This window comes from Rutidosis leptorrhynchoides, chromosome 3 (genome assembly GCF_046630445.1).
Source record: "Rutidosis leptorrhynchoides isolate AG116_Rl617_1_P2 chromosome 3, CSIRO_AGI_Rlap_v1, whole genome shotgun sequence".
NCBI lineage: Eukaryota > Viridiplantae > Streptophyta > Magnoliopsida > Asterales > Asteraceae > Rutidosis > Rutidosis leptorrhynchoides.
The window spans coordinates 28897931-28910000 of NC_092335.1; the positions used below are offsets into that span (position 1 = coordinate 28897931).

The 12070-nt window shown below is 33.5% G+C and overlaps 1 protein-coding gene and 2 long non-coding RNA genes across 5 annotated transcripts; 2 read left to right on the forward strand and 1 right to left on the reverse strand.

Annotated features, from left to right (window-relative positions):
- Positions 1 to 775: 775 nt before the first annotated feature.
- Positions 776 to 1890, reverse strand: LOC139899819 (uncharacterized). Its single transcript, XM_071882651.1, has 3 exons — positions 1267 to 1890; positions 956 to 974; positions 776 to 873 (listed from the first exon to the last, which is right to left on the reverse strand). Exons 1-3 carry the CDS (start codon positions 1888 to 1890, stop codon positions 776 to 778), a joined length of 741 nt encoding a protein of 246 aa, XP_071738752.1.
- Positions 1891 to 6877: 4987 nt separating this feature from the next.
- On the forward strand, positions 6878 to 8415 carry LOC139895896 (uncharacterized). Of its 2 annotated transcripts, none has more exons than XR_011776072.1 (4): positions 6878 to 7126; positions 7462 to 7579; positions 7707 to 7756; positions 7952 to 8415. It is a non-coding gene; the product is annotated as an uncharacterized lncRNA (long non-coding RNA). The 2 variants fall into 2 exon arrangements; XR_011776071.1 differs by having other exon boundaries at positions 7955 to 8415.
- Positions 8416 to 8752: 337 nt separating this feature from the next.
- LOC139895895 (uncharacterized) lies at positions 8753 to 10267 on the forward strand. 2 transcript variants are annotated; one of them, XR_011776070.1, is made up of 2 exons: positions 8753 to 8858; positions 9463 to 10267. It is a non-coding gene; the product is annotated as an uncharacterized lncRNA (long non-coding RNA). The 2 variants fall into 2 exon arrangements; XR_011776069.1 differs by having other exon boundaries at positions 8758 to 8965.
- Positions 10268 to 12070: the final 1803 nt, after the last annotated feature.

The following is a 12070-nucleotide window of genomic DNA, read 5'->3' on the forward strand; positions in this document are numbered from 1 at the left end:
TTTGGCATTTGTACTTAACTAGTGAAATGACCCGTGGAAACACGGGTTTGTTTAAACGAATCAGTTTAATGGTATGTTTTACGTATTAAGTGAATGTAAATGTTAAAGTCATTTAGTTTATTGTCCCGTGGAATCACGGATTCCGACTAAGGAACTTGTCGTTGATTTTACAAACATAAAGTTCGCTCAAAGTTGAGTATTTATATTTATATTTTTAATAATAATAATAATAATTAATAATAATAATAAATGCCTTTTAAATTTTTTTTTTAAAAATAAAATTAAAATTTAGGAGAGATTAATATTTCCTTTTATAAAAGATTTTATATTATTTTTTAAATTCAATTAATATATATTTATGACATCATAAATATGAAAATTAAGCTTAATGATGAAATCATCATTTTAGAGGTTTATTAGACTATATAGATTCCAACTTGGAACGTGTTTGTAAAAGTTTTTACCGTTGTTTAACTCCACAATATGAATTATTACTAATGGTTTGTTAAAGTTGTAAGCTCATATAGTTTGTCCAAATATTACTGATCGTAGAAACTTTCTTAATATTGTCCAATGTATAATGTAAATATATACCATACGATAATGTTTATGAGTCATTTAAACAGCCACATTTGAAAATTTTGAAAAACATACTTGAGAAAAAAGAAAAAGAAACATTGCATTACATCGATCACTTGTGAAAGAAGCAAACCACTTCAACAAATTTTAAAACAAACGTAGTAGAAAATCAGGCAATGTAATTTCCATTACATGTTTATTTAGGCAGCAAAGCAGCTAGCTTAATTAAGACGTGAGGAACACAGTGGTAAGCACGTTGTTGCACTGCAATGAAGCCTTCAGCAGCTTCAAACCCTTCAAAAATCACATCATGCATGCTCTCAAATCATATCAAATGGGTCAGAACTCAAAAGTCATCCACATTTTATATACTAACAAGTTAACAAGCTTCTAAACTACATCAGTAAAATAACATATTTTACTCATTTGAATTTTTTTTTTTTTTTAATAGCAGTTTGGGATCAGACTAAAACACTCACGCGATCATCTCTTGCGGTTTGAAATATTGATTAATGATTACCCAACCCACATATTATATTTAAGAACTCTAGGATAAAGGGTGGGCACAAAAAAAAAGACCAAAAACGATTACAAGATAACCAAAATACTCTCATTTTCCGAGGAGCATCAACCGTTTAACTCTAGGATAAACGGTAAATTTTCCAAAATAATAATACAATTGCATACCTCATTCATTCCGAAAGAAACAACTTTTTCTTCAAGGGCACCTACTTCCTTCACATTAAACGTGTTCAAGATAGAAATGCTAGATATGGTGGACATGGGCTTGACTTCCAAGTCATCCATAACCATGTAAGTCACAACACCCTTCACAAAACCACCAACCTCTGCAGACTCTTTCACCGCATCTTTACGAGCCACATAAGTCAACTTGCGAGTCATGCTGCATCCACATCCGGCGGGACAACTTGCACCACTATAATCAGCAACGTACTGATGATTATAACTATTACAGCATGCGTAGAACTCTTTAGTCAATGAAACGTCATCATATGACAGCAAGAGCGGGACTTGAGCACCGAAGTTTGGAACCCTGGGGTTCAACACAGCATCTTTGCTTTGATTTAGTTGCATATATGTGTTGCTTAAATTTTCAATGCTTTCATAGAGTTTTCCTAGTGAACCTACCATTGAGTTCTTTTTGAGAAGCTTGATCACCGTACCAAGAGGTAAAGAAAGGATGTAAAACAGAAAGTCTACAAATTCTTTATTTGCTTCCGCGAATAGAACTTTCTTCGAATTTGTATCGATCAAAAGCTTCAAAGTAACTTTGGTTGAACAAGCTGCCATTTTTTGTTTTGTTCTGTTCAATTGAAACAAAATTTTTAGATTGGATCTTTATTTATAGACTTGGATGATAACATGGGTTAGGACTTCGGAATATGAAAAAGTGTTCATTCAATGTCTAAATTTATTGTTACCATTACAGTTCTAAATCCGAGATCTTTTGGAATTCTTGTAACATTAAACGTATAGTAGTTATTTGACCCTTAAATGTATATGTCAAGACCAAAATTGACCAAAGTTGGAAAAAAAAAGAGAGAGACCAAAATTGACATAAATGGAAGACACTCGCCTCACTTTTCCTTTAATTTTGATGTTCTCTTACTATTTGTTATGACGGTAACTTGGATTCATTTTGGAGTAAATTATGGTGGTTGAGGTGGAATGATTATGACGCGACAGTGTCATTTTTTGATAGTGTGCTATTAATCAAGTGCATGTGCGCATATGATTGCCCTTTATACTTGGTAAATAAGGTAATTGGCGTGTAAGTTGGCATTTATTGCGCGCCACCTAGCCAAATTTTTTTTAGAACAACTCAATTTATTAAAAAAGAACCCACCTAACAAGGAGCTAGGAAATGCCAAACGATTACAATGGCTTAAGGAGCCACTCGTTTCAGTTTACAAACTTTTTACTTCTACTACTATACCAAACAAAAGACGTAAAACAAATTGAATCAAACAATAGATTTTTCTTCATTGGTGGTTGGTATATCATGTGACTACGTGCTATGTGCGCATCCCTTGAGTCGGTTGCGCAATCCTATCAGAATCCGGACATCATACTTTACATAATTAAAGTCGATCTTATTGATAGTTAGTTATGGAAGGATATGGCGGTTGGTTGGTTTTAGAAATAAGGTTGCCTATAAATATATTGGATATCAACCAAATTGTCCAATTTTTTTTAATGAAATCTGACAATACGCCCTCAAAAAAATATCTCGAAAGTTCCCTCGCAAGACAAGTTCACAAGGTCGCTAGGTCACTTTGTGATTGGCGAAAGCATTTTGACAATTTCATTTTTTTAGGGTGTATCGTTCTACTTTGTTAGAAAAATGTGTGTTTTGGGTAATATCTCTAAATATAAACCTTAAGCCTCCGTAAACTACATAACATCGTACGTAGCATTTACTCTGTTGAATTTACGTACGATTATTAGCATTCGTATTGAAGGTTTCCATGTCAGTGACAGTTAACCTACAAACATTTTCTTGGACCATAAATCGGCCTTACAGGTCTGGGGAGCTGGAGATCACAAGTTCACAACATATCAGTTTCTCATCTAAACAATCTGGAAGGCAGTGGTGGAAGCAGGAATTTTTTTCACGGGGAGCGGTTTTTTTAAAAGCGTAGATTTTTTTTATTTTTTGAGCAAAAATGAAAGTTTTGGGGCAAAATTGGAAGTTTTTGGGCAAATTTTAGAGGTTTTTGGGTAGAATTTGTAGTTTTTGGGGCAAAATTTGTAGGTTTTTGGACAAAATTTGAAGATTTTAGGACAAAATATAGAGATTTTGGGACAATATATAGAGATTTTGGGACAAAATATGAAGACTTGGGGGCAAAAAAAAAAAAATTACACCGGGGCAAAATCGAAAAATCTAAAATTTTTACACTAAAAATTGCAAATCCACTGGGGCGACTGCCCCCTCCATCCCCATTAATTTTCGCCCCTGCTGGAAGGGCTCCTGATCGGCCCCTGCTTTATTTGCCACGCTGCTTGAAGACTGATGGATTCTTTACATTTTAATTGTGAAACTGAATTTGTCGAATTCAACTGTAAATGGTTAGCTTTGTTTCCAAGAAAAACACAACGTTTTCATTTGGAGACTTTAGCTCAATCGTCTTCCTATAAGATCAAAGTCGTCAGTTGGAGGGATAAATTTGAAAAAGAAAAAATATATACATATGCCCATTTTGTAATATTTGCATTGAAGACATAGATCACCCTTTTGCTTCTTACATGTATATAGTATTGATTTGGAAATGTCTCTTTTGTTGGTGGAATATGGGTATACACCAACACAAATAAAGCGTTGGATTTGATGAGTCCGACTTACTTTGATAAGGGGCAGAAATTATAAATCATATGTTTCTTGTTACCCGTTATGCTTTGGTACGGTGAGTAAGAAAATGGAGGAACAAGCTTGTTTATGGAGCCCTTGATTAACGAGGATTGATTCTTATTAAAGATGTTCTCGCTTGCTTTAGAGACATCTCTAGATCACAAGCAGAAGCAAAAGATTTCGGTTGATTTTGAAGTTTAGCATAATGATTCTAGAAGATGCACGGGATAATTGTTGTTGGAGCTACATTGCTCTTTCATGTCGCAATTAGGTACTGAAATTAGCTTGGTATTTTTTGTGGTCCTTTTGCCTTTTGATGTACTGTTCGGTAACCTTTTGATTACACATGACAAACAAGTCAGGTTGGGTCGGTTTCGGTAACCTTTTGATTACGCATGACAAACGGGCATGATTAACCCATTTGATTAATTCACAAGACCCATTAGACCTATCTATATTCACAAGAATCATTAGACCTATCTCTATTTATTGAGTTTTAGAATTGATGCCCAATAGACTTGTTCCTTTATATTCTGTATACGAGCCAATAGGTTCGAAGGATACTATTTGGACCTTTTTTTAAGTATTGATTTACGTTGTCATGCTTAATCTTTCTCAAGACCCAATTGACCCGAAATCTTGATCCAAATGTACTGTTTAGTATATTTGAGATGTTTTAATATCGATCAATCAATAAGATTAAAGGATAAGGTAAATCCTTGGTTTTCCAGGAACCTATATATGTATACAATGCATATCTCCTAACTATTACCCATCTACTAAAGACACAACAAATTTTTTTGAAAGACACAACAAATTTTTTTGAACTCATTGGTCCATGTTTACACTCCCTCTCACACTATTTTCCTATTCACGTTTTGGTGTCCCTTTTTCCTTTTTTTTTTTTAAGAAAAAATTATGCCGTTGGTACCTGTGGTTTGTTTATATTTTTATGATAACACCTAAAGTTTTTTTTTTGCATAGTTAGTACCTATGTTTAACTTGAGTTACGTGATTGGTACATCTGGATAACTACCGTCAGCTATCAAACGGTAACCCCTCACATGTGCCACGCATGTGAGGGTAATTTTGTCTCTTTCATTTTTTTTATTCCATTTAAACATATTGTTTAATCGCTTGTATAAATTCTGTACCATGTTGGTTAGCAATATCAATTAATCTCGTGGCACGCATGTGGGGGTCTCAAACTCTGTACCATGTTGGTTAGCAATATCAATTAATCTCAACGGAATCTTTTCCAATTTCGACGGTTGAAACACTTTCGATGATACATTCAGTTTAGGTGTCACTTTAGAAGACTCATTTTCAAGATGAGAACTTGATGTTGATGGACTCCCCAAAACTTGACCATCACCATCTCCCAATCTAGCTCTTATCCTTTCAATCGCGTGTATAAATTCAATACATAACATTAGATACATCCAATTGATTTAATTGATACTGTTCGCCAATCAAGGATGATATAATTGAATTAAATAATTATGTTCAATCCCTTCATAAATTCATTACATATTACATTACATTACATATAACATTATATTATATACATATAGTTTAATTTAATTATCTATATATCTAATAGACAAAACCCCGTAACACTATTCATCAATAGTAATTAGGGGTATTTTTGTCATTTCACTTTTTTTTCCCTCCAACGATAAAAGAAGCAACTCTCATAAAAGAACTAACCCTTCAATGTTACAAAAGATTTCGAAAAAAATTCTTTTTTACCAAAAAAATCAACCTTTTTTTCTTTTTCTTTTTCTTTTTCTTACTCAACCATAAAGGAGTCAACTTTCATAAAAGGAACAACCCTTCAATGCTATCAAAAGATGTCGAAAAACATTCTTTTTTTACAAAATAGATCAACAAACTTTTTTTTAAAAAAAAAAACTAAAAGAAGCAACTTTCACAAAAGTAACAACCATTCAATGTTAGATGTCGAAAAAAATTCTTTTTTACAAAATAGATCAAGATTTTTTTTTTAACTCGTATTCAAAACAACGCCCCGGCGCGAAGCGAGAGCTACACAACTAATTAATACTGTTAGCCAATCAAGAAAAATATTATTAAATCAAATAGTTATCATTGAAATTAATTGAAGATGAATCATACATACCCTAACGACATAAGTTATGTCACCAAGTGGAGTGCGTGGATACCAAGAAGGTAACACACTGCGAGACCCGGAACTCCTTTTTTGCCACGTCGGACACTGCCAACCGAGGGCGGAGAGTTCTGATTTCGTCAGTAAATTGTTCCCGACATTCCAAACAAACTGATTCCGGCACCGGAGACACCACTTCTGGTATAACGAGTAACACCAATTTGTTGACCTGAACCACCATCGATTAACGGCGTGGACCCCATCAAAATCCGACAAGATTCTTGTTCTAACGGGTGTGATTTACAATCCTTCTTTCGTTATCATCTAAATCCGACAAGATTCTTGTTCTAATGACTGACGTCACATGACGATGGTATATATCTGCAACGACGTCGACGATTTAAGTGAATTTTTCATGATAAAGGGATTTGAGAATCTAGATAATCCACCCATGAAAACTGTTGATTTTCTGGAAAGGAATAACGATTGTTATTTGGGATTGAAGAACTGTGAGAATCTGATCGGCCATTTGAATTGATTTTGATTGGGATAGGGTTTGGGGAAAGAGGGCTTGAAATTATGAGAGAGAGAGAGAGAGAGAGTTAAGAGTTTAATAGCTGACGGTAGTTAAGAGTGGGTACTAACCAAGAAACTTAATCAAAACCTAGGTATTAATCACGCAAAAAAATAAGTTTGGGTTTTGTCGTGAGACGTAATTCTTTTTTTTTTTTTTTTAAATTCGGGAAACAAAAATTGAAACATCTCCCGTTCAACCATGCCTTCTCCATACTTTCTCCCTCACCTTCTGCCTCACCTCCTCTTTCTTCACTCAAGCGGACCAAAACCTTATCTCTATTATCTCTCTCAGATCTATTTCTTTTATTGTTGGTTCCTTCTTGCTCCCTTATTTTTCGACACCGATGATTGGAGGACCGGTATGTTTTTTAATGGTTTGTTGCTTATTTCTTGCTTAACGTTTTGTCGCCGAGGAAGAACGTCTGTTCGTCATCCGATTCAGTAATGATTGGGACGAAACATGTATGCAGGTACGCATCAAAACTTGAATTTATTTATTTATTTTTGTGTTTTTTCCAAACCACGATTTGATAGTTTTTATCAGTTTCCCCGTTACTGTTATAATTAAATATTTATGCCGAATCTGTGGTATTATGTTTTGGGGTATAGGATTAGTGTCTGTGTATATCTGTGTATACTGTATTGTTTATGTGTGAATCTACTTAGTTTTGTTAATCTGGACGTTAAATTGTACATTCTATAAACATCTTAAATCCTGAATGATGTATTAGGTCGAAAAATGCAAAACACTTAAAACAGCTGAAGTTTGATTTAATAAATGTGGAGATTTGGGCCAATTGTGCAGGTTGGCTAACAAACAAACAGGTCAAATTGGTTGTGGGACCACTTTGTTAATTTCCAGTATGCTTTGGGTTGTCCTGGAACTGTTTATAGTAGTGTATCATCGCTTACTCTGTTTCCAGGTGAGGTTTTGGTCTTTTATTAAGGGTTTGTTTCTTTTATTTATCGTTTGTTTGCTGATGTTGGCTGTTACCATTGATGTTCTTTTTTTCATGTATTTTTGCCACTTCCTTTCTGTTGATTTGTTAGCCAGTAAAGTAATGCTGATTGAAGAGGTGCTTAACAGCTTAAAAATTTTGGTATGTATCTCTTTGCAATTATTTAGTTTGTTTCCATTATTTTAAGTTGCTGCCTTTTGATTTGTTGTTTTAGAGTTTTTAATTGACATTGTTTGTATTGTCATCTGCTGTATGTTTTCAATTCATTGATATTGATATATAGTTTGAATAGAACTTATATGTCAATTTTTATATACGGTATGTGTTTAATTGAAGAAGAAGAAGAAGAAGAATGGGAGAAAGTCAAAAAAGGCTCTACTGAATTGACGGTAGCTCGTAAAAACGACGCTGCTGATTTCTTGGTAATTTATCAGTACTTTCATTACTTTTGTACGTGCTAAACAATGATAGGTGTAATAGTGGTCCTCCCACTGAAGACGATTGCTCGCACACTTGGCTAGAACTAGGGTGAGCTTGAGCACTTTTCAAACTTATTTTTCGCTATGAACTTGTATTGGAAAAAATCACTTTGGTTCTTTTTTAAAACAATAAAATAAAAAAAATAGTGAAGTATGTATTAGGTGAATTTTTCCATTAAATTTGACCAAACCTCTTTTTGTAACTAATTAAGTACTTTTAAAATTGTATAAGAAACACAATATTTGCACTAAAGAACAAACAAGAGACTTAGTTTGAAGTTTTTGCTTCATTGGTCAATGTTAATTAACCAAGTGATATGCTTACACATTTGGAACCTTTATAATGTGTCTTAATTTTCTTTGTTAATATGTTAACAGAATAACAAATTTTTGCAATATTTTAATTGATGATGTATCAGTTTACCATTCAACTAATGTCAGACCGAACATGGATGTAGTTTTCAAGCAACAAAAGTATGTACGTTGAATCTTAAAAATAATTCTAGGTATCGAACATATTTGCTGCCAGTTATATTGTTGGTAAATTACCTTAATATCTTCAATAAGTTGCTTTTATCTAACACAAGATGTTCAGAATACATTTACGAATTTTCAGACGTTCGTAACAAAATACGTTGTTATTTCTTTCATTTATAGGGTTTATGTGCTGCTACTCTTTCGATTACGAACGATTTTGCATCTTAAAATGTATTATTGTTTGTCTGATTCATGCTTCATCTCCTCTATTGATTGTGGTTTTCCAGGTATTTTAAAATTTTAACTCCACGTTTTCTTCGTTTATTTCATATGAGGCAACGTAATTGTTTGTCTGATTCATGCTTCATCTCCTCTATTGATTGTGGTTTTCCAGGTATTTTAAAATTTTAACTCCACGTTTTCTTCGTTTATTTCATACGAGGCAACGTTTATTTCTTCGTTTCTTTGTTCATTAGTTACTAACCTTAATGTTATACTTTTTGCTTTTACTTTGCACTACATCTATGATGATGATTACTTAAATCAATTGGCCAAGAGTCAGCTTAAAAACTGCCTAGATGCCCATTAGTGGTAAATTAGTTAGGTTGTTTAACAATAATTGTTGTAGCAAAGATGATTTGGATGTAAATTGTTGGTATTCCGTGGTTTATATGTAGACTCATAAACACTCCTGAAACTAGCACTTTAGGCAACTGCTCTATGCATAATTGGTATAATGGGTTAGTGTGTCAATATGGGTTTAAGAAATAATCATCATATTATGAAGTTTTCAACTGTTTGTAAATTGTAGATTCCAATCTCTTCTAGATTGTCTTTCTTTGACTTTTCCTAGAATAAAAAAACCAATTTATGGTTTTGGTTACGTTGTAGGTAAAAAGGAAGAGAGCAAAATGGTTAGCGGCTTCCAAGAGGAGTAGAGATCGAAAAAAGGTTAGTAACTAATGAACACCAATTAAAAACCGAAAGTAAATGGGAATTCTTTGTTGCTTTTATATAAGTTAAACAATATATTGTGATACATGGTAATTTGGATTTTGGCGTGTACGATCGGCTAATAAAACTTATTTGTTTCGAAGAATATTCGAGATATGTCAGAGAATCAGACTTTGTAATGGCACATCCCATTAGTAAACGGGTAGTTGTTCCGGAAGTTTGAATTTCAAGGTAAGTAGTTATTACGAGTGTACAAAACTAATTTTGATAATTTGAGACTTTCTGTTTTTAGTGTTAATTTTAAGTTTTTGTTAATTATGCAACCTCATTGGTATAGATTATATATAGGTCAGATTTTATCCTAATTGGAATATAGACGAGAAGTTTTTATTGTTTGCTGATGTGAAGTAATTGGTTTTGGTACCTAAGTATATTTTTTTTATTCTTGGACTCATGTTGGTCGCGATTTTGAAATGTACCGAAGCTCTAACTCCTAACTCCTGGCTGATCTCAACTTTAAGAAGACTCATCAACCTATGGACTTGGTGGAGGACAAAAATGTACTAGCCTGTAATTATGAAACGCTTTTGGATGTAAGTTATGGTAACTTTGTAATCATTGAATACTTTGGCATGTAATTTAACTTTGTAATATAGCCATCGATTAATGATGGTAACTTTTTGACCATACAATGTTTTGCCATATAAACTAAATGTATAATGAATAATCATGTTTTATCTCATGTACAGGCGGAATGCGTAATTAGTAGGTAAGATTAGGTGCTTTTGGTTTTAGTATGGATTTGATATGGTTGTCTTTTGAAGCTTAGGCGTTATGTGAACGCAAGCTTGTAATGGTTTGTAACCTCAAAACTTTATGATGTAACTTAACTCTATAATCAATACATGTGATGGTAAATTTTCAACCGTATAACATTTTACCGACCGTAGTGTATAAAGAATATACATCAGTAATTCATAGCCGTGTAGCGCGTATCCATTAATCTTCTTTCCACCAATTTAGAGAAATATATACATAATAATTGTGATGATATGAACAGTGATATACATCCTAATCACAACCGTTGACTATCACCCCCCGCATTTGAAGCTATCGGTTTCCGAATGCATGTCGTTGACTACTAAAAAGTTATAGCCTTAAAAAAAGGAAAGCTGATTAGATAAAAGTGAGGATAAATGTTTGAGTTTATGTAGAATTATAAGACCAGCCGTTCGTGGAGGTAAATTTGGGGGGAGAGATGAGAATTTGATTATAATGTGTCAGTGTCGAATTTTAAAGTTGGGTTATGGTGAATATGAAATATGAGTGTCAAATTTTTAATGGAAAGGTTCCAGAGTGGTGTGATATAATATGATTAGAATTACAAGTAGTGTGTATAATAAATGAATTATAATATAGAAATGACTATTTTATATTCTAAATGGCTTAAAACAATCCAACGCCTCTAATATGTCTGTTGCGTTCGTGACTAACGCGTTGGAGGCTTGAAATCTGAAGCCCCATAACAAGCGTTAAATTTGTCAGAAAGTTGCCACATCAATTTGACGAGCAATTCAAACGCCCGTAAGAACTGGTCTAATAAGTCTATACATGGACAACAACTTATTTTATTTCTATTTGGTTTTGCGGCTAACAAAACTATACAATTTGTTAAGATAAAATCCTAGTGATCCGCATTTTCAAGTAATTCTAACTTGCAACGTGTTTGTATATTACTAATAGTTTGGTGAAGTTGCTATGTATGCTGATATAGTATGTCAGAATATTACTAGTCATAGACCACTCCCAAGGATTGTGTTTGGGAGCCGCCTTTGCACATGCTTCGGAGGACGCCGATGGCATTGTCCATGCTATGAGCCGCCCTCCAAAACAAAACTCGTCTTCCCCCTGGAAATTTTCTTCGTATAGCATATTGCAGGGCGACATGTTTGTATGTTAAGGGAGATATATATATATATCATATACATAAATAAAACACTTCAAACCTAAAACACAAAATACTTCAAAATCAAAAACACACATCTTCAAAAATGTTGACAATTCCCCTAATGATCGTCTCATTCGATGTTTATTACGGCAGTGAATTCGACTATGAATCCAAATTTTACAATTACAAACGTGGTTCAAAAATTCCGTTTAAAGATATTGACATTTGAGACATTTGTTTAGAAGAGTTGTTTAAATTTTTGAAACATAATGTACCGTTTCAACACACACACGTTATATTGTGACGACGACTGTATTCCGAAATTGTCCGCTTTCTACCTTCATAGCGAGGATCAATGGTACGGTATAAAAGAAACTCTCACATTTCGCTAAAATCGAATTTCTCTGTATTTAGAATTTGATGATGATGATGTGTCTTATGAAATTGAAGAAATTCAAGAGAACGATGAAGTGGACAACACTATGACCCATATGAAGACGATCTCATCTTATCCAGATTCTCGTTGGAAATAAATCGTACGAAATTTCGTTTTAGGATTTTAAAAAAAAAAGTAGTAATTGTGTTAGGACTTTTTAA